The sequence below is a fragment of the Cryptomeria japonica genome, chromosome 10 (assembly GCF_030272615.1).
Source record: "Cryptomeria japonica chromosome 10, Sugi_1.0, whole genome shotgun sequence".
Lineage (NCBI taxonomy): Eukaryota > Viridiplantae > Streptophyta > Pinopsida > Cupressales > Cupressaceae > Cryptomeria > Cryptomeria japonica.
The window spans coordinates 617,531,848-617,559,534 of record NC_081414.1 but is presented as its reverse complement, the minus strand read 5'-3'; the positions used below and the strand labels follow the sequence as shown (position 1 = coordinate 617,559,534).

The window sequence follows — 27,687 nt, the reverse complement described above, 5'->3', positions numbered from 1 at the left end:
CATAGACTTGTTTTTGTTTACACTTTACAGTTACATATATGTTTGGGAACTTTGGAAGTCATGGATTTTATATACATCGGACAACATTTATAACTCTATATGTCTATGTTTTCTAATTCCTTCAGCTACAATTTACATTTCTACGCATGTGATGGATGTATGTTTATGTATGTGATCAAATTAGCTTCTATTTGATGATGTTATAGTGTTTTTAAGCTTAATTCAATAATGGGTGTATGAAACAAGTTTTAAATCGTTAAAAATCTCTAAATTTCAAGGTTTTCTTATTTTGCCAAGTCGTTGCCGAGTCACGAGCCGAGTCAGAGCCGAGTCCAAGTCTGGGAACTTTGATATATATATATATGTTCGAACATTAAAATTATAAAATATAATTATATAATTTATAAACTATCAATACCATTATTGATTATTACAATGATACAACCCATACAAAAATGAAATATACAATGTGACTGCTGCAATGATATATTACAGCAGTTATAAACATATCAGATATTACAAAGAATAATATAATACAACATCATTCAACCACGAAAAAAGGATCCTAAAATAGAGCACGACAGAGATGAATAAGAATAGAATTAGGACAAAAGGATGAACATAATAAGGACATAAATAAAAGCAGATCTGCAGTAGTCTAGAACAACTTGGTGCGATAGAACAAGAGAATATATGAGCAGCCTTATGTAGAGGATAAGAAGAGAATTCAGAGCAGACCGGTGAAGCATATTGGAAAAGATTAGAGAGAAATGGTTTTACATGTTAAAAAAATATTAAAAAAAGTGTTTTTTTATTGGTTTTTGTGTTTTTATGACCCGTGGGCCCCGCTTTTGGGAACCCATGGGCCTGGGTTCTCCTGGGTCCACCCGGGTTCTCCTTGGGTTTCACCCGCGTCTTGCCCAAGTGGATGGGTTCCACGAAGGACCCACAGAGAACCCATCCACCTGGGTAGGACCCGGGTGGAACCTAGAGAGAACCCAGGGAGGATCGGGACCGGGCAAGAACCAAGACCCGGACTGTTGACGTGTATTTTGTACACAATCAAACACAGAATAAAATACCTAAGGGTACCTTATCCTCTCTTGAATAAAGCCTCTGATTGCTGAAGATATTGCGAAAAAGGATCAATCAGGATGACTTCAAGGTTCTTGTATGTAGGGTCTCTACGTGTGGATAAGCTCTTTGTGGTATGATGTGATTTGCTGGAATCACAAGGGGACTTACACTTGATGCCTGAACTTCTGATCTGCTTTGAATATTGCTGGAACACAGGATCTTACTAGCTTTGACTTGAAAAAAAAGGAAAAAAGATGAGGGCGAGGAAAGGATCTAATCCTAACACTAAGAATGTAGGAGCAATGATTGATCTTTGATGAAATTCTAACTAGGTCTTGTTTTGACATCGCAGGACCATCTCCACAAGGCTAGTGTGATCTTCGAAGGAAAGCTTTATGATGTTCAAATCATCACTGCAGGCATAGACACCATCAGGTTGATGCATATCAATGAAGAGGCGACAATTGAAGTTAAGCTTAAGCTGAATGATTCCAGTCGACTACGCAAGGCAAGTCTGCAATCAACAAACTGCTAGTAGTATGGATATATGAATTTCACCATCAATCAAGCACATTTCTTCCACTCATCTAATAACATGAAATCAAATATGAGAAGTATAAAGACCATGCAAATTGTCGAATCAACCCATAAATTTCACCATTTCTTCAATGAAGTTACAAGTCTTTTACAACAACATCTTGGCAACAATCTTTGCCTTCTCTCTCTACTCTACTCTAATTGCTATTCTATCAACTATATTCTAACTCTTCCAACCATCTTCTAACTCTCTAACTGCTAATTCCTTTACAAATGAAATGCCAGGGCTTATATAGTGCCCTCAATACAATTCGATGGCTTAGATCAATTTGAGATCAATGGCCAAGATTCAACAATGAAAACCCTAATTAGGGTTTGTTACAACCATTACATAACATTTAATGCTCGACCAATGAAATAATTGTATTGCTTGGACACATGTCCTCTCTGGAAAAATCAACCAATGGATAGTCGGGGTAGGTACATCGGAGTTTGTGCCACCTTCCATGAGTTAGGTACATTGAATCTAGACATGCTGAGGTGGACCACACTGACTGGAGAAGTGATGACTAGGATGCCACCTCGTCTGACACTTGTAACTTGGTAAATATTCAACTTGATGTTGTTGAGAAGCTAGCTTTAATTAATTCATCTGGCACTATCTACTTCTTCAACAAACCCTTGTTCTAACTTCTTGTGTCCTTGATGTGTAGGATGATTGATGTACCTCGCCTTGGAATACTGGATTGGAGAAGTCGCTCTTGTTGATGTTTAATCGAAGGAGGTCGTCCTTGTCGATGCTAGGCTGGAGGAGGTCGCCCTTGTCCTTGCTTGATCGTCCTTGATGAGAACTCGCTGACTTGTAGATCTTTCGAGCTTGGGAGTCGCCATCTTGACACCTACACAACATTTCACAATTAATAATATATCTTGAAATCTAAAAATTAAACTTTAAAAGGAAGATTCAAGATTTTAATTAGGAAACCTCATGATAAATCTTTGAATTATCATTTTCTAATTAACTACGCAATACTTAGATTTTCCAAAACAAATGTCTAAAAAATCAAACCTTGAACAAGGGTGTCAAGATGATTTCGCCATACCTCCTCTTGAGTTTTAAACTCTTAAGAAAAAAATGATGCAAAAATAAGGTGAATTTGCTAGGCGAAAATGTAGATCAAGATTCCCTTTAGCAAAATGCGCCTCCTTTAGCTTGGAAAAGAACTCCACCTTCCACTAGCTTCTTCAAGATCTGGAAATTCGCCTTCAAATGTCTTCAAAAATCTGGAAATTATCCTCCAATCTAGCAAGAAATACGCCTCTCCAATAGCCTTCAAGATGAATTTCGCCTTCCTTAGTCTCCACACTTGGTAGAAATTCGCTCCACACAAGCTAGATTTCGCACCTCCTTCCTTGCTTCTCCAAATCGCACTTGAAAGGATGATTGAATGATTTGAATTGTGAAACAACACCTCCAGTATATAGAGCGCTCACCTTCTACATCTCTCCATAGGCCGACTTGGAAAGCAGGCCAAAAATAATTAAAATTTAATAAAAGGAGAGGCCGACCTTTATAAAATATTAAATAATACCCCAAGCGCCCCAATTTTATTTTTAAATTAATAATAATTAATTTTAAATGCCTTTATAATTAAAATTTTGATTTTTTAAAGGCATAAATTAATTATTAAATGTTTTGCGCACTTATTAAATGTCAATTTAATTTCAAAAATATTTCAAGGTTTTATCGAAATTGGCATTTAATGTGTCATAGATGATATTGGCGCCTAGGCATGGCAAGATAATGGACATCAACAAGATCGCTATGGTCCCTGGGAGAGGGACAAGAGCGCCCTTACACTTTAGCCTTGCAATTCTTGTTTTCCACGTTCAACACTTCATCCTGGACGTCCAAAATGGCATTTTACTTGAAACCTTGAGTTTGATCTATTCAATTTTTGGAACGAATGCTCCTTAGAACCATTTTCGCCCTGGTCCCTTGGTGAGGGACAGGAGCGCCCTAGCCATTTTTCATCAACTTGATGGCCTTTGTTACTTCATTCCTCCGTGAAACCTTTTAAACATCATTTTGACCTTGCGTCTTGACTTGGATTCGTTTGAATTTGGAGAGGAAGGTTAGCTAATGTGTTTTTCGCCCTGGTCCCTGGGAGAGGGACAGGAGCGATTTTGCATTTATAAGCTCACTTGTGTTTTGCTAGCTTCGAAAATTATCTTCAACGGATCGATTGCGTCTTCCTTCACCCACCTCAAACGCGAAACTTGCCTTCCTTTTGCCAAAAACTTGTCTTGAGGGAAAATCGCTTTGGTCCCTTGGAGAGGGACAGGAGCGCCCTGGCCTTTATGAGCTCATTTATGCCTTGTTAACTTTCAAAACTATCTTCAATGGGTTGATTACGTCCTCCTTCATGCCTTTGATGTCTCAATTTGTCCAAACAAGGTCAGGAATGACTCCACTAAGCTTTTTCGCTCTGGACCCTTGGTGAGGGACATGAGCGATTCGCCTTGGACCCTTGGAGAGGGACAGGAGCGCTTTTCGCTCTGGATCCTCAGTGAAGGACAGGAGCGAAATTTGACTTTTTGAACTCTCCATCAGGATAATTTTTATGGAATATAACATTTAAGTATAAGAAAGCTTATACTTTAAGTTATATTCCATATATACTTTCAGGATGTTTGAGAGTGGTTTCAGACCTCCAAGAGTTATATTGCAAAATCTAGTTTTTGGAGGTTTTTCAGTTTCCAGACTTAGTCAAATTCAGGATCAGGACATTCCAGACTTAGCCAAATTTCAGGATCAGGACTTTCAGACTTAGCCAAATTTCAAGATCAGGGCTTTCAGACTTAGCCAAATTTGCTATCCTATTGATCTCCCCGACAGCACTCAAAATGCAAAGACTAACTAACAAAACCCTAAAAGACCTAAAAAAAACAAACCCTAAAAAGCAAAAAAGCAAGGGTCCCCATTTGCAATGGGGCGATGTGTGAAAACGTCACAACACGGACCCAGCCTAAAATGCCAAGAACCGGTATCTTAGGTTGTGACCCGTTTGAAGGGTGGTAATTGTGAAAGGTCATGACCATTATGAAGAGGTGTGACTCTCCCTCACATTGGAGGATATAAAGGGAAGAAGTTTTCATTTGAGAAGGAAGGATCCATGGAATAGAGCAAAATATCTAAAGCATTAAAAGCAGATTTAGGAGCAGATCTAAATCAGAATTATAAGAAAATCTGGAAGAATGATATGAACATTTATCGAGGAGATCAGAAGACAAAAACAAATCTGCAAACAACAATCAAGCAGGCATTGAAGGAAAAGAAGAGAAAACATTAAATCAATAACCAGAGAATCAGACCTGATGGAATAGAAAGGATTCTCGTACACACATATATATCTGAGTATAGGCAGCAGATCAGATTGATATAAACAGCAGACCTGTGCATTTACAAGGTGATTGGGCAAAAATATAGAAATATCCTAATAGGGGACATTACACATTACAGGGTCAAGGGTGGTAGTCCCTTGTCTCTTCCCAATGCCAGCCACTGTACAGCTAGGTTGTAGGCAAGTGCCTGTGAATATTTTTTCCAAAACAAAAGTGAAAACTTCATAAAATAGATTTTTTAACAAAGGCTGGGGTCAAAAAGCTAATCTCATTTGTTGATCCAAAATCAATCTAGTAGCAGGTGCTTTCTCACTCATAATAAACTTAAAATTTCAAAGCAACAACACTTTTCATTCTATCTTTATGAAGACTGAAAGCTAGGATTAGATCCTGTTTTAAAACTTTATTACAAGCTTTACCATTGATCCCCTCATTATCTAAGGACTTGTGACTGTTGACGTGTATTTTGTACACGATCATACACAGAATAAAATACCCAAGGGTACCTTATCCTCTCTTGAATAAAGCCTCTGATTGCTGAAGATGTCGCAAAAAAGGATCAATCAGGGTGACTCCAATGTTGTTTTATGTAGGGTCTCTACGTGTGGATAAGCACCAGTGGTCGTTGTGAATGCTGTTTCATCAAGGGGCCTTACGTTCTCCAAGCTGCAGGAACAAGTTTTCCTAAAACTAACAATTTCTTCAAAAAGATCAAAAGGTAGGGTTTGCAAGGGATAAATTCTAATCTAATCCTATGAATGACCCAATGTAGGCTAGACTTGGCAAGATTCTACCAATTTCAATATTGCCATGAAGTAACAACCCAACTAAAATTGATGCGATCTTCTAAGGTAACAAATGATTTTTCAATTCATCAAGGATCATGGACACTACCACAAAGGCACATATCCAATGCTCAATGACGATTGAAGGTTTAAGTAATTCAGGTATCTCCAGTGGACCACGCAAGGCGTTCCCACAATCAGTAAGAAGCTAGTGGTTTGGAACGTGAATCTCACCAAAATCAAGCCCAACACTTAGTCCTTCAAACTTAAATACTACTTCAATTGAGAATGATTCAAGAAAATGAACAACCATGAAGATAGCCACAAGAATTGCAATAAAACACCATAACTTCAATATTTTATTGATCTCAAAGCCAAAATAGACAACAATTGTTTGAAATCCTTTCTTCAAACTCAATCTTGCTACAAAATAACTTTCTTCTCTCCAAAAAGCTCTAATCTATTTCTTATTTTCTCTCTAATCTCTAATTTCTTCTAATGACAAAATGAAAATGAGTGAGGGTATATATAGCATCCTCAATTACAATGAACAACCCAGATCAAAAGAAGATCAATGGCTGAGATTCTGACACCTAAACCCTAATTAGGGTTTTATTACAAAAGTTCCCTTTTTATTGCACAACATTAAATGCATAGCCAAATATTTAATTTGGCACAAAAATCTAGGAAACATAGACCAATGACAATTATGGTGCCATGTCATCTATAACAACCTCTCTTCTAGAACTTTATTCCCTTTCCAATGCTCCTTTTTAGCATATGCAATGAATCTGGACACGATTCCCTCGATCTCAGCAATAGGAATCTTAGGAAGATTCCTCATTCGTTCCTCCAAGTGAATAATCTGATCAAAGGCCTTGAGAAGAGCTGCATCCCATTCAGGTTCGAGTTCCTTAATTTTCTCAATCAGGAGCATAGTAGCAAACATTTGATCTCTTTGCTCATCTGTAATCACATTCTCATCTTTGCAAAAGATGACTTTGACCCTTTCTTCTAATTCTTGAAGATCCACATCTGTCTCAACTTCGATCCTTCTGCCGAGAATAGTACATAAAACCCCAAACACTTTGTCCTGGATTGGATGGATGACCTCCTCTACTTGATTGCATTTAGTGCTGGTGTCCTCGAAGAGAACTTCCTTCATCTGGAGTAAAGTAGACCACTGGAGTAAATTATGAGCTCCTCCATCCATTATCTTTTCTTGTGCTAAGATCTTTCTTGGAGTTTGCCTGATTACTTGAAGGACAGGAATGATAACATCTTTAGTATGAGCAAAGGCGGCTACTGTTATCATTAGGTTGTGGATGATCTCAAGGACCTGGATAGCCCGATGAATGGTCTGCATCATTCTTGTTGCAAACTCGACAGCAACTGTATGGGATTTGTCAATCCAAGAGCTCATAAGCTGGACCAAGCTCTTAACTTTCTCTGCTTCACCAACTGATTCAAGGGGAAGTGCTTGCACAGGAGATACTGCTGGATCCTGACGTCCCAAAGGCTGACTGAGGTGGCTAAAGTAGCCTCTCCAAGCACTGACCTCCCTCTCAAGTTTCCTACTCTTTTCCATCTCTTCCTTAAGTTTATCTTTAAGTGCCTCAAATGAATCAGTTGCCTCATCCAATGCTTGCTCGGTGGTGAGTGGACCAAGCTCAACGGTTTCTACATCATATTCTTCTGCAAGGATCTCACCTTCATATTTGTCCACTGCCGGTGTAGCTATCTGCAACTTCCTGGACCCTGTCTCATCTCTGATCATCTTGGACATTTTGGTGGCCTTCCTCTTTTCTGTTACTCCCTGAGAATCTCCAACAAGGCTATCTAAATCAATCACATTATCTTTGTCTTCGATCACAATTACCCTTGTTAATCTCTCCTTCAACCAATCTGGAATGGCGGACCTTGTCTCTCTAACTTGTATTTCTTTAGGTAGTGACTCTTCTTTCCGGAGAGGAGATGTTGCTTCATCATCATCCTTGTCTTCATGTAGCTCATTGACCTGGGGAGATTGACTTGATGATCGTTGAGATGCCTGTCCTTCTTCAGGTTTATCATTCTGAACCATTGACTCCATAGATTCCTCAACTTCAAGTGTCCTCTTCTCCTGTCGAGAAGATGTGCCGGATGAGCGATCTCGATTGGCCTCTTGCTTCTTCTTGGAAGATTCTCTTTTCTCAGGTCTTTCCTTCCTCTTCGCACCTCTATGATGGGGATTGCCCTCACTTACGCTTCTGGGGTGAGGATTGCCTTCGCTTGTGCTTCTAGGATGAGGATGGCCCTCACTTACGCTTGCTCCTTCTGTCGACCTTTCCTCCAAAGTAAAAGTCATTGATATGTTTTGCTCTCTCAACTTTTGATGTTGCACATCAACCCATCTGCGAGTACAGGACAAAACTGGAGCCATCAGAGTCTTCAAGTCCACAACCTCAGGTTCATTCCAATCTATCTTTACTGCCTTGTCCTCTCTATCATAAGAGGATTGGAGGTGCCTGCCACTGTCCTGAGTTTGATCGGCCACTCTGTAAACTTTGCATTTCCTGATGTAATCCAAAGGCAATCTGGAATGCATCTTTCTCTTCACTTCCAAATCATCTGAGAGATTCATCCAAAAGTCTTCTACCTGACATTCATGCTTGTATTTTCTACCAACTGTCTCCTCTAAATGTCCACAAGGATCAAAATTCTCTCTCAATGAAAAGAATGAAAATGAATACAAGGCCAACTCCCTTTCTGCATCATCTAAAGCTGGAACATTAGGACATACCTCAACTGAATTTCCTAGTATGATAGGTACAGGAATCCCATTTCCATGTCTATGTCTGAATGCCTTCGCATAAGCTGCCGGTTGCCTAGTTACCTCAAGTAGTACTATCCTGTCTGTCGGATATCTTGGCAACATATATGGAGGTAAAGGACACCCATGAACTCTGATATATGTAAACTTCTGGAATTGGATAAACCAAGCACCATACCTCTTTACAAGTTCTTGTGCCTCCTGAGATAGCCGATTATGAATCCCGCCTTGCAGTGTCTTGGTGATGTTCATTGTGAAGGTATCATTGACTAACTTGTAATTACTCCCAGGTGGATGATGCAAATGAACATAAGATTCACAAACTCTGACTTCTCCAGGTCCTCTTCCAATCGATCCTCTGTGAGGTAGTCCTGCATATTCAAAACTCCTGATCAAGGCATATATGATGTACGAGCTCATGTGGAAGGATTTAGTAGCCTTCAGTCTTCTCAACTGTACGTCCAAGCAATGGCTAATGATTCTAGCCCAATGAATTGTTCCTTTTCCTTGAACTATCACTTGGATGAAGAAGAACATCCACTTCTCAAAATAGAAGGCTTGAGGAGCCCCTGTAACTCGATTGAGTAAGGTTATCAAATCTCTGTACTCTTCCTGGAAGTCGATCCTATGTGGTGTGTTGGGAATCTTGCTCAGGCGAGGACGACTTTTGAGTAGCCAATTCTTGTTGATGATGCTCAAGCAAGTGTCTGGATCATCTTCGTACATGGATCTAGCTCCTTCCAAGCTTTTGTAAATCATGTCTTTATGTTCTGGCAGGTGGAGAGCTTCACTGATAGCCTCATCTGAAAGATAAGCCAAAGTATTTCCTTCCTTGGACACGATCGATCTTGACTGTGGGTCATAATGGCGGGCACACTCGATCATTAGCTCATGGCACTGGACTGTTGGAGGGAAGCCGACCGCCTTGATAATGCCACTCTCAATTATTCTCCTTGCGACAGGTGATGGCTTCCCAATGTAAGGGACCTCTCGAAACTTCTTCACACTGAAGTTTCCCAAGTTGGTATCTCCAATGTTGCTCCACTTCGACACGATCTTGGTCTCCAACTCTTCGTTCCTTTGATCTTCCTTCATGAGGGCTGGACGACTGGTGGATGCTCCTGCCTTTGGGGTCGCCATCGTGATACCTACACAACATTTCATAATGAGCAATATACCTTGGAGCGTAAAAAAAATATAGATCAAGTTTAAGCTTTAAATTTAGGAAACTTCATGATAAATCTTTGAATTATCATTTCCTAAATATGACGATTATGCAATTGGAAATTCAAAATTTCAAAATTTCAAAAAAAGGCTAGGAAGATCTTCACCATACCCTTCTTGGAGAACTAGCTCTAAAAAAAGATGCAAAATTTAAGGAATTTGCTAGGCAAAATGTGGATCGAAGTCTTCAATGTGAGCTTCCTCTAGCAATTTCACCACCCTTAGCCTTCAATGCCTTGAGGAACAATTCGCTCTACCTCCAACAAAGTTCGCACTCCCTCTTGGATTGAGATTTCGCACCTCTCCTTGGATCAAGATTCGCACCTCTCCTTGGATGAGATTTCGCTCCTTCTATGGCTTCTCCAAATCGCACTTGAACAAATGAATGAATGATGGATTAAAATCGCTCAACACCCCCCCACTATATAGGCGCTTACCTTGGCAATCTCCAATAGGCCGACTTGGTGTAAATGAAGCGAATAACAAACAAAATTAAATAGAAAGGAGGCCGACCTTTATAAAATATTTAAAATAAAACCCCAAGCGCATTCCTTTCATTTAATAATTTAATTAATTAATTAAATGCCTTTGCAATTGAATTTCGATTTTTTAAAAGGCTAAAATCAATTAATAAATGTTAGGCGCCCTCATTAAATGCCAATTTAATTTCAAAGTATTTCAAGTTTTTTAGTGAATTTGGCAATTTAATGCAATTTGAAGGATATTGGCGCCTAGCATGGGAGATATTTGGGACATTAGTAATATCGCTTTGGTCCCTTGGTGAGGGACAGGAGCGCCTCATGCTTCTTAGCCTTGTAATTCTTGCTCTTCACGTTCAACACTTCATCCTGGACGCCCAAAATGGCATTTTACTTGAATATTTCGAGCTTGATCCATTCAATCTTTGACATGAGTGCATTTTAAAGCATTTTCGCCCTGGTCCCTTGGAGAGGGACAGGAGCGCCCCAGCCATTTTTATCAACTTGATGGCCTTTGTCACTTCATTCCTTCGTGAAACCTTTTAAACATCACTTTGGCCTTGCGTCTTGACTTGGATTCGTCCGAATTTGGAGAGGAAGGTTGGCCAGTGTGTTTTTCGCCCTGGTCCCTTGGTGAGGGACAGGAGCGATTTTGTCCTTTTATCCTTGATTGTTGCCTTTTTAATTGCCAATTCAATTTGCGAGGTAGACAAGGATCATCCTTGTTTGTTCTATGCATGTTTAACTTGCCTTCCAAGACAAAATGAGCTCCTCCAAAGATTATCGCCCTGGTCCTCCAGTGAAGGACAGGAACGAATTTTATACTTGAGCTTAAAATTGTCGACTTTTGACGTTAACTCCTTATCCATCGTCTTCCTAAAGACATTTCGAACCTTGCATGACTTCGCCTTGATATGGTTTTGGAAGGAAATGACTAGTTTAATAGAAATCGCCCTGGTCCTCTAGTGAAGGACAGGAGCGAATTTTAGTCCATGGCGCAAATCCTCAATCATATTGATATCAAATTGTCTTCAAGGCGTAAAATGTCATTGCTTACTCCATCTTGAATGCTTGAAACGAAAGCGGCATCTTAGAATTAGGCACTCTTGAATATTTCGCTCTGGTCCCTTGGTGAGGGACAGGAGCGCTTTGGCCATTTCCATCAAGTTCTCGTGGTCTTTGCAACTTTGTTCCTCTTCGAAGCGTTCCTAATATCATCTCTATCATGCGCCTTGGCTTGGATCCGACCAAACTTGGAGAGGGAGTCTTGACAATCTATATTTCGCCCTGGTCCCTTGGAGAGGGACAGGAGCGATCTTGCATTTACAAGCTCACTTGTGTTTCGCCAGCTTTCAAAATTGTCTCCAACGGGTTGATTGTGCCTTCTTTCACTCATCTCCAACATAAAATTCGTTCTAACTTTGCGGGAAATTTGCCTTATGAGGAAATCGCTCTGGTCCCTAGGAGAGGGACAGGAGCACCTTGGCCATTATGGGCTCACTTTGTGTTTTGCAACCTTCAAAATTATCTTCAACGGAGTGACTATACCCTCTTTCCTTCATATCAAGCTTGAAATTTGCTTTACTTTGGCCAAAAACATGTCTTGAGGGAAAATCGCTCTGGTCCCTGGGAGAGGGACAGGAGCTACCTTTGATATTCGCTTTGGTCCCTTGGTCAAGGATAGGAGCGCCTTAGCCAATTTGGGTTGATTTTCAACTTCGTAGACGGCTCAAGTTATATTCAATGAACAAAGCCTTCTTCTCCCGACCTCCTTAAATCGCAAAATCACTTAACTCTTGTGTGGACAACGTAAGTTTGGATTTCAAGCTCCGGTCCTTCAGTGAGGGACAGGAGCGATCCTTGTCATTTTAGCATATTTCCTTGTTAGTTGGTCGCTCAAATTATATTCCATGGACAAAACGTGCCCTCCTTGACCTCTTCCAATCAAAAATTTGTCTTAGTCCTGCAAGGGTAGTGCAATTCTGAAAAACAAGCTCCGGTCCTTCAGTGAGGGATAGGAGCGATTTTGGTCCTTAGGGTCAAATCTTTACAATTTTTATCTCAATTCTCTTTTGCTGGGAAAGGTATCATCATTTTGCAAGCTATGACCAAGAGTCAAAATCCCAAAAATGTCCAAGGAGATGTGTTTGAGGAAAATCGCTCAGGTCCCTAGGTGAGGGACAAGAGCGATCTTGTTTTGAATCTTCAAAATTCATCGTTTTTGAGTCTTCGAAATCTTCAAAATCTTCAATTCGTGTTCGATCATATCCCTTGGCGATCCTGCACAAAACAAATTAAGCCAGTCAATAACCAATTTGCATTAAATATCAATTTCGCCCTGGTCCCTGGGTGAGGGACAGGGGCGATTTCACCTCTATAGGCTAAAATATCCATATTTTTGGTCTTCAATCACTTGACAAGGCAAAATTAGGCCATTTCCAAGGCCAGGGGCAAGTTAGTAAACTTTCCAAAATTTGGTCAAAATTCACCTGGACAAAATTGCATAATTTAATCATTGAAATGCTAACACCTTTAAACCTAACTTGAAATTGCCCTCAAAACCTGACTGGACCCATCCTGAGACAAACTTGACTTCCTGGCAGGCTCATCATATTTCAAAATTGCAATCAATGCGAGGATGCTTAATAATTTGTCAAAAATTGGACTGGACTTCGGCTTGAAAATATCAAAGGAAACCCTAAGGCTTAAACCTAATCCAGACGACTCACTCATTTAATTCAAAACCCTAAAGCAGAGAGAAGAACAGGCAAAATAAAAGCAAAAAAGAGGGGGTCCCCACTTTAATGGGGCGATGTGTGAAATGGTCACAACAGTGACCCAAGAGTTCTTACATCCTAAAATGTCGTAAGTTACCTGCTCTAACCAATTGGATAAAAGCTTGTTTACCTCCATGACAACCACCAGTACCAAGATTGAAAACTTTGATTCCTTTAGGATATCAAAAAAATTCTGGAATTTAAAAAAAGGTATAGGTAAAATTTCAAATAATTGGAAAATACTGATTGGATAATCTGGCCTGTCCAAAAAAGTTGGATTGAACCTGATGTAAACCAATTCTAGTGAGTCCAATAAATTCTGGATTGAACTGGATTTGATAACTATGATCACAAGTAAATAATTTATTAACAAACGTCTTTCTTCTTCACCTTGCAAAGCTTGTCCAATCATTGGATCTTGTAAGATTAAGGGTCAGTGATGAACAAGTTCTGACATCATCAAATGTCACCCAGCTAACTGTCTGATCAATAGATTAGTCCATGACCTGTATTCATCGTCACTTCCTTTTCCATCTTGAGAAATCTTTTCCGCCATTGATTGAAAATCGGATTGAACAAATTGGAATATTATGAATTTAAAAACTTATTTGGTAGGAGTTTAAGTTCTATAAAAGCTAATCAAAGATATTTGTAAAGCAACTTGCATTGTTTTAATAATAAAAGGTCACACACGTGAAAATACTTTTATTTTGAGATATGCAGAAAACCAACATCGTGCAGCCTCCAAAGTTAGCTGCCTACAAAGCTTATGAAAGGAACATAAAAGAAACAAAGGAGACCTTTTTTGGAGAACCTCTTGAATGAGAATTTTTTATGAACTTTAGAGATTGATAAGCCTATGCCTTTGGATTCTTCACTTGCTGTCTTGGATTCTTGACATGTAGTCCTGTTTTGTTTTCCCTAAGTAATCTTCACCATACTTTATTTTATAGGTAGAATTTTAAAAGACCATTTTTAAAGCCATTTATTTAATGCACATTAAAGTCTGAGTACTGCATTTTGCCCCATCAAGCTTGTAATTCTTGAATAGTTTTGGACTAAGTCACCGGTTTGGGTTCGGATTCAGGTACGGATTCGGCAAAAAAAATAAATCTTGGGTACGGTTTTGTCCACACACACACACACACACACACACACACACACACACACACATATATATATGTTATTTTATATATATATATATATATATATATATATGTTTGAACATCAAAATTATAAAATATAACTATGTAATTTATAAGCTATCAATACCATTATTGATTATTACAATGATACAACCCATACAAAAATGAAATATACAATGTGACTTCTGCAATGATATATTACAGTAGTTATAAACATATCAGATATTACAAAGAATAATTTAATACAACATCATTCAACCACGAAAAAAGGATCCTAAAATAGAGCACGACAGAGATGAATAAGAATAGAATTAGGACAAAAGGATGAACAGAATAAGGACATAAATAAAAGCAGATCTGCAGTAGTCTAGAACAACTTGGTGCGATAGAACAAGAGAATATATGAGCAGCCTTATGTAGAGGATAAGAACAGAATTCAGAGCAGACCGATGAAGCATATTGGAAAAGATTAGAGAGAAATGGTTTTACATGTTAAAAAAATATTAAAAAAAGTGTTTTTTTATTGGTTTTTGTGTTTTTATGACCCATGGGCCCGTTTTTTGGGAACCCATGGGCCTGGGTTCTTCTGTGTCCACCTGGGTTCTCCCTGGGTTCCACCCGGGTCCTGCCCAGGTGGATGTGTGGACCCACAGAGAACCCATCTACGTGGGTAGGAGCCGGGTGGAACCCAGGGAAAACTCGGGGAGGACCAGGACCGGGCAAGAACTAGGACCCGGACCCAGCCTAAAATGCCAAGAACCGGTATCTTAGGTTTTGGATAAAGCTTCTCATGCTATAGAAATATGATGTTCTTTGGAGGCTATTCATATGACCTTTGTAGTAATAAAGCTATTACTGTCTCAGATTTTGCAAAAGCTTTTGTCAATTTTTTGTACATCCTTACTGCAAATTTTATTGTGTGAATTCTCTTCATAGCTCTCACACAAATCTGGTTAAAATCTGCTTTGCAATTAGTGCTCGCTAATCTATTTCAATCTTTTGTTCTTCACTTCTATTAAATCTTTTCTGGAGGACTGGCTAGTTCGTTTTTGTTTCCCAATTATAAAGCTACTAGGTCTAGGTTCCAAATTTGTTCAAATCTTATCAAAAAATTTATTCAGTCTTTTTGAAAATTTTCAAATAAGAGTTCTTCATAGATAAAAGGGATTACCCACTTATGGGAAAGGCATTTGTCTTGGTGGGAAGATTTTAACCATTCATAGATGCCTTAGGGTATATAACTTGCACAAGATGCCAACTTAGAGGACAGCTAAACATATCCACCTTCATCTTTCCGAGGACATCTTTCTAAGGAGGGGAAAAGATGAATAAATTACATGTGAAGGGGTGTCGTTAAAGCATTTCACAAATTAGAAAAATAAGTATAAATTTAAGTAGCTTCTGCAAGGAACGACGAGTCTGTAGAGGAACATTTTGTTTCAGGCTTTCAGCATTAAGCTTCTTATAGAATTATTAATACATTGTTAGGCCAACCCCTTTCACATTAAAAAGGGTTGATTATTCAAACTCGTAAAGTTTTTATGTTTTTTCTTGATAATTCAGAGGATATACCAATATAGATTAACCTTGTTAAGATGTTAATTAAAGGTTGAATTTTGGATACACATCTTCCAGACTAATTGCAAGGTACATCTTTATTAGAGGAATGGAATTTTTTATCTGTTTCTGATGGAGGGTGTTTGGATTGTATGATATTGTTCTTGGTAAAGATGCATATCTATTTTATATGTTTAATGAAATCTTGTTGTTTGGGTGCTTTTTGTTCAGTTGAGAAAGGAGTTGTGGTAGATCCTTGTACTCCAACAGGTTATGCCATGGGTTCAGAAGAACTGTTGCAGCTTCCTGCTGGTTCAGTGATAACCGACAATGGGAAACTTTCAGCAGTCCATTCAAGAGGAAACTTCTCAGAATGTAGAAATGCGGCCTTGGGATTACTTAGCCAAGGGCAAGGTATTCTGATTTGCATGTTATTTCATTTTCTTTGGGCTTTTATGGAGATCGAAATTTTAGTTATGCTTGGAGTGCAATTAAGATGTGTCTTTGAGTGCAAAGAAGCTATTGGCATTAATCACTCCTTGTTTGGGGTCAATTCAGTAAACAATCTTTCTTCTATAGTATCTCTCTTACAGCATATCCCAATCAGTGATACGAGTGATTGTGATTGTATATTTAACATGGTGTATGACTAGATATGTGATATATTTCTTGGGCATTTATTAAAACCTTCATTTACTTTCTGTTGACGTATAACCCTTATTTTATACAAATGGCTTATTGCATTCATTCCAAAAATACAGTGGCATGTTTATAAAATTGCTTGAGGGAACCACTTATTTTGAGTTATGTAGCGATGCCTCTCATTCTTATTATTTTGAAATTTTCACTACATGATACTTTGGACCTACAGCTAATCTGAATGGAGCTGAGGCATAAGACCATGCATCAAAAATCAGTTTTTGAATCACCTAAATCATTGCTTGAAAAGGATTCATCAATGAAATTATCATCATCAATCCTATAATTTCTAATTTCTGTCTAATGTAATATTTAGCTTTGTCAAAGGCTCCAACTATGGTCAAAGCCATTGTTTTTGATAGGTGAATGGTTAAAAGTTCTGTCTAGTCAGTTTTCAAAACCTTTGCTTAATGCTTTTATTGTTCATATCTTGGGTTTTAATGTTTAGAACTGCTAATTAATTCCTGCGACAAATCAGGTGACTCAGTATTTTATGTTTTCTAGACAATATTCATTGATTAACTGAACCTTGTGATTGTTCTATTTTCGAAATAGCTACTTAGTGATTTGGCCTTACTTTGTTTTAGTAATATTGACGGAGCCTATATAACAATCACTTTATGTCTATGAGGATGTGTTAATGTAGTTTGCCTTTCTGTAATAAGCTTGAATTCTGAGCAGTTCATGATTTGTGAATTTTATACAGATGATACAGAGGAGTGTAAATATTTATGGAAGCATTGTAAAACTGGTAAAAAGCGAATACCGGAGTTGCATGGAAATTTTTTTGCAACTGAAAATTTTGTCTATACATCTCAGGTTTATGCAACCTATCCATTTGTTTTTATTTTACCACTATATTTTAGATGGTATGTGGAATGTTTTCTTTTAACGAGACACAACTTTTGGATTCTCACTTGTCCTCTGTAGCTCACGGTTTTTAATGTTGTTCTCTATGCCCTCACAACAACAGTTTTTTGGGCTTGTCCCAAGGGCTTCACTTTCTGACATAGAGAAAGCAGGGGAACAGTATTGTGGTGAAGATTGGGCAGTTTTGCAACAGAAACACCATGATGTTGACAAAGAAGATTTGCTGAAGTACTGTTTTTCATCAGCGTACATTGTAGCATTACTGAATGACAGTCTTGGGATTTTTATGAATGATGAAAGGTAAGGATTTAAATTTTTTGGATTCCTTATTCTTACTTTTTTTCTGATGCTTAGCCCGTGTCATGTCCTCTCAACCAGCCATGAAGTTTTTAAATGAATCATCTAGAAAACTAATAAGAGTATCAGAAATCAAAATTTGGTAGTATGAGTCTAATTTTCCATGCTAACATCAGAGATTCATTTAGAACATTAATCAAAGTTGTAGATCTCAAATTTCTCATGATTGCCTTTCACCTGCCTTCGGTAATGGCTCACCAGCTCAAAATTGAAAACACAAAAAATGAAGTGCTACCCCAAAGAGCTAACAGATGAGGCTCCTAAACAAAAATTATGGAGACCATTTAAATAATGTTTTCTTTTACCGTATAGAATTCAGTGGGGATTGGGTATCTCATCAGGCCCTTTGGATTTTTCATTAACTTAAAAAAGAACAGAATCCCTCATATTTCAACCATGTTTCACTTGGAACTTTAAGAAGGATAAATCGGAACAAATGTTCAAACAAGAAAATGAAAAGAAAGCGAACTTCATTTCGTCTAAAATTGTAACCTCTGAGTCATCAATTGATCTGACCTTTCAGAATTGTTCAGTGGGAACGTTTTAAAGATACAGATGATCTGGAGAGAAAACCAAGAGACATATCCTATCAAGTCTACATCTTTGGCTGGATAAAGTGAAGCACAAGTTTAATGGCATGATAGACTCATAAGCTGAAGGCAAAGGTCAAATCCTGAAAATGAATTAGTAAGTTACAGAAATGCTTACAACAGTGGATCTCACAATCAATTCAAATAGAATCAATGGGCCCCATTTGGTTTTAAGACTCTAAGCATATTAAATTATTTACATACTTTATCACCATCTACAAATGGTGTTATTCCTGATCTGGTTTGGTCCCCTTTTAGTTTTATGTATCTGATGTTCTCTAAGTTGTAAATATACTTGCATACTGTAGTGGAGTATATATAGGTTATATTGGTACACTTTAGATGACTTGGTTCGTAGATTGTTCCAACAATGTCTTTGTTTCTCGTCTGACTAGCCTTTATCAATTGATATTGCAGACAGAAGTTTCTGTCCAAAATTAATTGAATTTCTTGGCAAGGTTCCAAATAGAAGAGAGAAGTCTCATAATTGAGATGGGAACCATTCAACTTATGCAGAAGAGATTTGACAAGAAATCTTCCTTATTGTTGTTGTTTGTAACTAGGGCTATATATGGGTTCGGATTGCCTTAAGGCAACATCCTAACCCTTTTAGGTCTGGGCCCTATCCTAAAGGGTAATGTGACCCCAAGTCTATGCCCAGCCCTATTCTTCACGCTATCCTAAATACACACGCCACAATAATATATATTGGCACCAAAATTTAAGGGAGGCCGACTTGCAAATAAGAGTTAAAGGTGCATATAAATGAAAGACACTTTGCAAGTCAAACATATTCAATTCCAAGTAAAGCGAATCAGCTCTGTCTGATAAGGTGCGAATTCTCAAGGAGGAGTGCAAAATTGTTCAGACTTGTGCGAAATTGTCCAAGAGGACATAGGCTGTTTTGGTACAGACATGAAGAACTTAGAAGTGCAGATCTGCCATACAAAAGGATCAGATCTGACAAAGAAGCTAAGTATTGTACTTGTGATCTTAGAGGAGAATATATAATCTGACCTGTGGGTCTTTAATGCTGGGTTTTTCCTCCTTGGAGGTTTTCCCAGGGTATGTGTGTTTCTCTCCTGTTTTCTTACTTCATTTCTGATTTTTTTACTGAATGATGACTTATTAAAATGCTACAAATCTGATTACAATCTAGGGCATAATCAAAGGATATAAATCTGATTAACAAACCTAGGGTATAAAATTACAATTGTAAACTTTCTTTGATAAATATATATTGATGATCAAGAAGAGTAAATAGTATAATTTTCAGTGGGATTCCTGTAGTGTTGAAATCTTCGTGGGGGCAAATTGTCCTTTTGATTAGTGCACCAACCTAGTTAGTTTGCGTAGGACTTATTTTTCAACGAGGATTATAGATTAACATAGTTTCTAAATATAATTCCTGGTGAATAGAAGTCCATATTTGTCAGCACTATTTAACTAGCAAATTGTAAATATTTCTAGCTATCCAATCAATAGTTACTAAGTTAGAAGTCATCTAGGCCCAACACGTTTTTGGTTCACCACAGTCACTAGGAATAGGTGTCTATCAATTACCAAAAAAATATATCCTGGTGCAGTACACTTATAGACATTTACAATAACAAGAAACACCTCTTTCAGTAACACTATCGTCCAAGTGAGTGGTCAAACTTTAAATTAAGAACACTTCATCTTACTTGGAACATGCAAGTAATGAAAAACAGGTACTCCCAATGCAATTGTGGCAAGCCCCTTGTCTCAAATGTATAAATAAAATGATTGAATTAAATATCTGATGCAACCACAATTGATACTTGTGTCAAGATTGCAAGAGAAAGCAATGAGTTTACTATTTTGCTTCTCACAGTTGGATTAATTTTGTTAAAAGAAGACTGAAATATATAAAGAGGACTGGATTCATTTATCTTCTATTTGTTAATTATAAATATGCTATATGTGTGCAGGGAGAAGAGATCTGATATTAGAATCAGTCCTCTGAAAGACGTGTTACTAATTAGTCTTATTTTTTGTTTATATAGATTGTTGAAAGTATATTATATATATGCTGCTGATGTTGCATCATGGACGTTTTTTTTCTATTTACCAACAATAAAGAAAACTTTGTGCTAACATTATTGTTATGTAGCATGAAATTGATATTTGTAGGTCTTTACTTACAGAATAGAAGCTTACAAATTGGATATTTTCCTTCTCCAAGGGTTAAATACATGAAATGTGGCAAGCCATAAATAATTGAATATAAGCGAAAAGTAAAGTTAAAAGCCACACTCATAAGGCTTAGTGGGATAATAATTTGAAGATAAAGTTTCACTGCACATGGAGCAAAATATTTTATCATAATGCACTCCATAGATTCATGGTAAGTAAAGTTTCACTGTTAATCCCAAGCTATCCAAAGCTTTCAGTGAATTTCAAGTCCACCATTTCAAACCTTACCCAAAAATAAATTGATAAGATTATGCTTTACCCCATGAAATTTATTTAAGTTATTAGAGCCACCTTTCTATTAATTCAGTATTTAACATTGTCATTCATCTGTCAAACTTTCTTTTGACGTCACTCGATTTGGCAGTAACAAAGGAAACCCTAATAAAATCACCAGTGAAGTATAAATAAGACTTTTACATTATCAGACATCAAAAAAATTCAATTTCTAAGGTATTCTATGAATAAAGATCTGCAGATATCATTGTTGTTCTGAGCAGCAAGATTAAGCTTGCATATCATTTGTAAATTGAGACAAAATAAAATACTCTGCAATATTGGCGACATAAATACACTATATTTTTAAGCAATAACTGTAAAAATTATCAGAATAGACTACACGCTACAAGTCTTTCAAAAGATTGTTTTCAAAATCTAATGTTGATCTCCAATTCCACAGATATCACAAGATGGCTAGAAGCTACAAAATGAAACCTCCTTTTTGCACTTGAAAACAATAAAATGTAATAAAAATGAAGATCAATTAGTAAAAGCAGTGGAAGGAAACCTAACCCTAAACTTAAAAGGAATTTTCATTACATCATTATCAATTATGCTTGAAAGAGATGGTGGTTGGTTGAAGATTTATATCTATGCAGCAGTTGGTGGGAAAGCTAGTGCTTGTCTCATTGCAGAAGAACTTGATGGTAGCATTATATTTCAATTTTCAGTCCTCTTGATCCAGTGGCACACGGTGATGTAGTTAACACCTTGAATTCTTTTGGATATGAATAACTACAGAATTTGTATCACTAATTGATACCAGTAATAACACTATGAAGCTTTATGCACTGTTCTATAATAAGCTAAGTGAGGTTGGTTTCACATGTTTTTATTTCATGGCTGATAATTTCTAGTGCTTGGATTTTATTATCATTTGGCAGGGTTTCTTGAAGGTCTTTAGGATCAACGCATTTTATTGATAGCAGGTCAATAAAAACAAAAAACATTTGGGCTTGATTTGATATGTTGTCTTTTTTCTGTCAGTTGTAGTCAAATATGTCAAATACAAGTCTCACAGTATGTTATTTCTGTCTATGATCTGATGTTTTAAAGTTATCTTGAGATGATCACCATGAATAATCATTTACTTTAATGACATTTTTTCTCATCTATGTTGGAAATAATTACAAGGCAAGGGAGCCCACTTAGCACACAAGTACCTTTAAGCATTTGTCAGTAGGGGGAGGGGCAACAGTAAATGTAATCCACTGCCTTGGGCTTTTCACCTTCTAGCTGCTTTCCCCATTGGCAAAGATTTTGGAGCATGTGATGCCTTTGTCCCACAATTCTAACTACCATGGTATTAACTAAAGTACATGCCCATGTTCTAGTTAATTGTTGTTCTGTTCTGGTCCATATGGACTATAGGCAGTAGAATCTGGTCCCTAAAGGATAGTGCTATCATATTGAATCCCCCATATTTTGAAGATGGTTTTCTTGTTATTTCTTTTATATTTTGTATTTTTTTGTTTTCTTTTCATAGCGTGTTCTAGATGGTTTATCGTTAGTATTTTTATATAAGGATTCAAGGACAAGTGTTCTAGATTGTTTATCATAAGCATTTTGAATCTCCTTACACGTGGTTGCATGAAGATTAATATCACTTCCATAAAACATTACGATGCATTGTTTTATAGGCCATGGAAAGGAAAGCTTCTTTTTACCTGAAGGCTGAAACTAGAAAGGAAACAAAAAACTATGCAAAATAGTACAAAAAAACTTGATCTCATGACTGGATCTAAATGTGGGGGCTTCCTCCTTTAGTAAGTGCTTGGATCAGAGCTAGCATGCATACCAACCAGGCACAAATAAGGGCTTCATTATTGATAGAAAGCTTCACTTTGATCTTTGTGTGTATCCAGACTGCACACCATAGAAGTACAGGGCACACCATATAGATCAGGGAGGCTGGGTAAATTGGGCACTATCTTTCAAATGCTAGCTGGCCACTGGCATATCATGGGGAGATAACCTCCCAGGGCAATGGTTTTGCATCTATTCCTTTTCAAATTATAAGGATTTTATTTTATGGACAACCTTTAGAAACTTTCTTTACCCCTTTTGAACTGTCCTTGCAATCTCAAGTGAAGTGCTGGTTTCCTAATATTTCTTAGGAAAAGCTTCGTTACATGGCCATCAGAAATCTCTTTTTTAATAGTTTGCTGTTTTTTCCATTTGAGAACAGAATCTCTGTAATGTCCCCAACTTGAGATTACCTGAATTTTGCACTAAATTAGTAATTCCACAATATAGTTTATCTTTTTTTTCAAATTATGAGAGTGACTTCATCTAGTCGTTCAATAAATTTAGGATTAGACAAATAAATACGTGGATTAGTAGCAAATATATTACATAGAATGATAAACATGTCTTTCTACCCATATTCAATCATAGTTTAGTTTGGTAGGAAAGCCTTGTGAGGGCGCCTGTAAACTGCTCAACCCAACTAAGCCCAAGAGCGCGCAGCATCCTACTATGACAACTCACCTCTTGGCCCACAAGAGGCAGGAACGTCTCACTATGACAATTCCATCCCTTGGGGTGGCCTACCTAGCTTGGGAGAACCGGTAAACTGCAATTCCCTAACGTACTTCCTCCGTTCATTCCTTTGATTGATTACGAGATAAGACATACGCACATATATAAATAATCTAAGGAAATATAATCAAGTAACTAATTCATTATATCCATAATAATATATATACATATAATCTTATCAATATTATTTTAAGTATATATATATGTATATCAAACTATTATAAATCTTGCTAACATCATTATCATATATAACTCTATTATCCTTATTTTGTACTATATAAATCTATATAAATCTTTTATGTAATATGAATGACTGTCATACCTATATTACTATTAAATTCTGAATAAGAATATTATGAGGCTGCATATATTAAGCATACGTATTAAGCACATCCCCATGCATTTCCACCAGGAATAAGGATGTTACTGCCTGTAACTTAATAACAGTTCTGGTTTTGATCTGATCAATGATGTTCAATCAATATTAAATCATGAATCTTTCTTACCAATAAAGATTGGTGACTGCTGTTCTAATGTTAATTGACCGAACTGCCTTTCTCCTTCCCCATTCGATGCCTCCTTAGATGCATGGCAATGAGTCTCTTATACCCTCCCTAATCGCTGAAAAATCGTGTCTCTAATCGATGGTTATACCCATTGGAAAAAGACGTGTCTGTTTACTAATCTCTATTAGTTATTTGTTGTGCTCAACAAACTATTATGTTCCCCTAATCAAATTGCAGCATGTAAACGTATGACTTAGAATATAATTTAACAAATGTTAATATGATCATTGCCTTTTAATGATTTAATTGATGCAAAGGGTAGACAGATCTGACATGTGTCAGATATGTCAGATCTGGTCTGCCATTATTTGAATATGCTGAATGATTATTCATTTGTTTCCTTAATATTTATTTATGGTTTCTATGATGATCATTTCTTTTTTGGGATTTGTCAATTAATGATCTTGAAATATTAATAAGAATTTTAAAAGATGTTATTTAATGAAATATATAATATAATAATCTGTTTATTATTAAGAGGTGCATTCAAATATAATAATATTTAATTCAAATGAACAATAAATTCATAATTTAATAATTGATGCATAATCATATTCAAATATAGATTACTATTATTTGACAATATGGGAACATCACAATCTCAGGAAGACCAGTTGGTTCTTCAAGCTGCTGTTGCAAAAAGAGACATCTAAATTGATTTAATCTTACACTGCATAATTATTCTTCATTTAATGCCTAGACTTCCTCATTAGCTAAAGGTGAGAATCCGAGTTAGGCTTTGAAATGTTTTGATAATCCTTTGTATTCATACTTTCTTGCCATATACCATTAGGGTTCATTTTAAGTTTCTTAGAATCTATTAATGGCCCGAGGCTAAGAAGAAACAATTTTTAAGTTCATTTTAAGACGGGAGATGAAATCTTCAGTATCGGAAAGCTTTACCTCGATGAACCAAATCTGCAGTCTTTAACATATCATTAATGGCTTGGGGCTGAGAAGAAACAATTTTTACAGTCACACCATTAACAAGAGGGCTAGGAACTTAGAAATACAACTAACTCATGATCCCCTAAAAGACAAATTGGAGAAACTTTGTTATTCCTAGTGGCCTTTGCAGAAATCTGTGTACAATCCTTACCACAAGAGGATGACTCCTGATTCTAGGTTGTAAAAATCCTTAGATCTGCAAGATGCATGATTAAAAGGAGAAAAGGGAGCCATTCTCCTATAGCATACTATCTCATATCTATAAATAACTTCTGGTCCCAAAAAGCCGTTTAACCTTTGGGATTTGGTCAAGAAATTAACAACATTATGGAGATTTTAGCCTCAGCTCTCTCTCACAAAATCCACGTTCTACTTGCTTCTCACCTGTGCCAACAGTTACTGCAAAAGCATGCAATTTCAGAGGGAAATGAAGGTTCAGTGTTTGGTGCTAGTATGGCAGTCACATTTCACCTGGGAGATGCACTATCTTTTGAGAATCAGGCCAATGTATTAAGATGCATTTATGATGAGGATATACATAGAGATGTTTAATATGTACAGTTTAAAATGATTTCAGCATGACATTCATATTAGATACTAAATATTTTCTGTCTGATTAATTTCCAAAATTTTCTGTCTGATTAATATTTTCCACCAGATTTTAAAATAAGCTTTTTATATCTTATTTCAGGGTGCGGTTTACAAATCAAGTGGGAAATGTTCCAATTGACTGGGCTTTGGGAGCTTTCATTTTGCATACTATAGAAGATTTGTCATCAGCTCAACCTTCGTGGATCCTTGGGGAAGATTCTTTTACATTTTTTTCATTGTTTGCAATTCTAGTTTTACTAGGACTTGCAGCATGGTCTTTATCAAGATGGAGAAAACCTAATGTGAAGACAATATATGATTTGGAAAAGGGACGGTACATAACAACAGCCGCTCGTGTTTACAGATAATTTCAACAGTGATCCATTGTTTAGGTTCCAGAGAAAAAGGAAAGGTCCGATTATTATTTTTCCTATCTTGTTCTTAGTGTTATGCTTCAATAATTCTCTGCATGCATGCAAAGGTTGATCCTCTGATTCCCAACCAAGATTTGCATGTGTCCGTTCGTGATTCCAAGGCATGATTGTAGAATATGTTCATTATTTGTCAACTTATGCACTCTGTAACCTTAATTTATCATGTAAAGGGGGAAAACCCTTGCATGGGAACTCTGTGTTCTTTTTCCCTGTAGTTGAAGTTCAATATCCTGGACTATAATTATATGTCGATGGAGAAGACATACCATGTGGTTTGCCTCTCTATTGATACATATAAATTGGGATGGAAGCTAGTATTGCGTTGCTATGAACAGGGGTTCAGAAAAATCAAGGTGATAGGACTCGAAATTCTTTATTATAGAGCCACTTCCATCTTCTAGGTCTATGTTTGGTGGATGCTTTAAGAATTCATTCCCTAGATTCCTGCAAGGGTAAGAATGAGGCAAAAGCGATTCACTATGTATTGGATGCTCATGGGTGCATATGGAGATCCTTTCATGTACCTGTATATACTAGAAATTTTGTAAAGATGTAATCCATGTCAGAATTATCTTTAACTGATTGATCCTCAAGATACGGATGGAAAATATATAAAGATATTTTCGGAGATGCTGCCTAGACTGTAAAATGGCATGGATGTGTCTACTGACAATGCATATTATTGACAATAGTTTTTTTTAATGTACCCTTACCAATCAATATTTTGCTTCCAGAATTTTCTGGAGATTTAAATGAAACTAACATGTTCATGTTCCAGTGATGTATATCATGTTACTGATATTGCTTTATTCTAATTTCTGTGGTCCTGGAAAAAGATTGGATCAGTCCCGAGTTTTATGTTAATACAAATATTTTCCCTTGTGTTTTAAACCTTTCCTTTCCTCATGCATGTTTGAAATTTATGAATTCAAATGATAGAAAAAATATCAATTTAGATGCAGGCTATGGGCTCACACCTGCATTTTGTCTCCCCACTTATCAATTAACTCGAGTTAAAAAGTTTTATGAAGAAGCACCGAGCATCTCATGAGCTGACCATAACATAACCCAAGATCTATGTAGCAATTTAAAAGCTTCAAGAACAACATGGTTTTCTATCCGTATTTCTAATCGCTTAGGGTGCCTAACCTTATAAAATGAGATGTACTGATTGCTGTTTTATAAATATCTACTTGCTATGGTTTCTAATTGCTTTCACAAGTTACCAAATTACTACCAAAACAATCAATGAATTTGCAATAAATAACCCTTGAGATTATCTTTTAGACTTAAAAAATAAGATGTATTCTTAACCTATGGAATTAAGGAAAATAGCCTTTCTCTAAGCTTATTGTAGGCTTATCCAATAAAATGCATATAACTTGGCATGAGTTATAAGCTAGATTAATAGAAGATAGCTCGAGGAATACAGATAAATTTAGAAATAAATGCCAAGCTAGGAAATTAATTGTGATGGTTGACAATACTTAGCTCTAAGAATGACGCAGATGAACAAATTTGATGTGGCACTGACTTTGATGATCTAGTATAGGAAAATCGATACTCTTAATGTGTCTTCTATATGATGTTTTGTGCAGACTTTTGATTGCTTCCTAGTTGAACTGTGGATCTGTTTTGTAGTTTGCAGATTTGATCTTGTTGGTTTGTATGATTTTGTTCCCCAGTTCACTCAATTATCACTCTGCATTGAATGTGAAGGATTGGCATTGTTTAGAAGCACTCAAGGGAGATCACCTAATTGCAAGTGTCATGTTCTCCTAGATTCACCCCCTTGATAGG

General features: G+C 36.9%; 1 protein-coding gene across 1 annotated transcript in view; it reads left to right on the top strand.

Annotated features, from left to right (window-relative positions):
• Positions 1–26,664, top strand: part of LOC131029966 (probable apyrase 6) — a 134,664-nt gene extending 108,000 nt beyond the window's left edge. Inside the window, exons 6-9 of the mRNA XM_057960650.2 lie at positions 16,030–16,212; positions 17,204–17,316; positions 17,471–17,667; positions 25,554–26,664. Of these exons, the coding sequence (XP_057816633.1) occupies positions 16,030–16,212; positions 17,204–17,316; positions 17,471–17,667; positions 25,554–25,821 (761 nt within the window). The 3' untranslated portion in view covers positions 25,822–26,664. The remainder of the gene's footprint in view (positions 1–16,029; positions 16,213–17,203; positions 17,317–17,470; positions 17,668–25,553) is intronic.
• Positions 26,665–27,687: the final 1,023 nt, after the last annotated feature.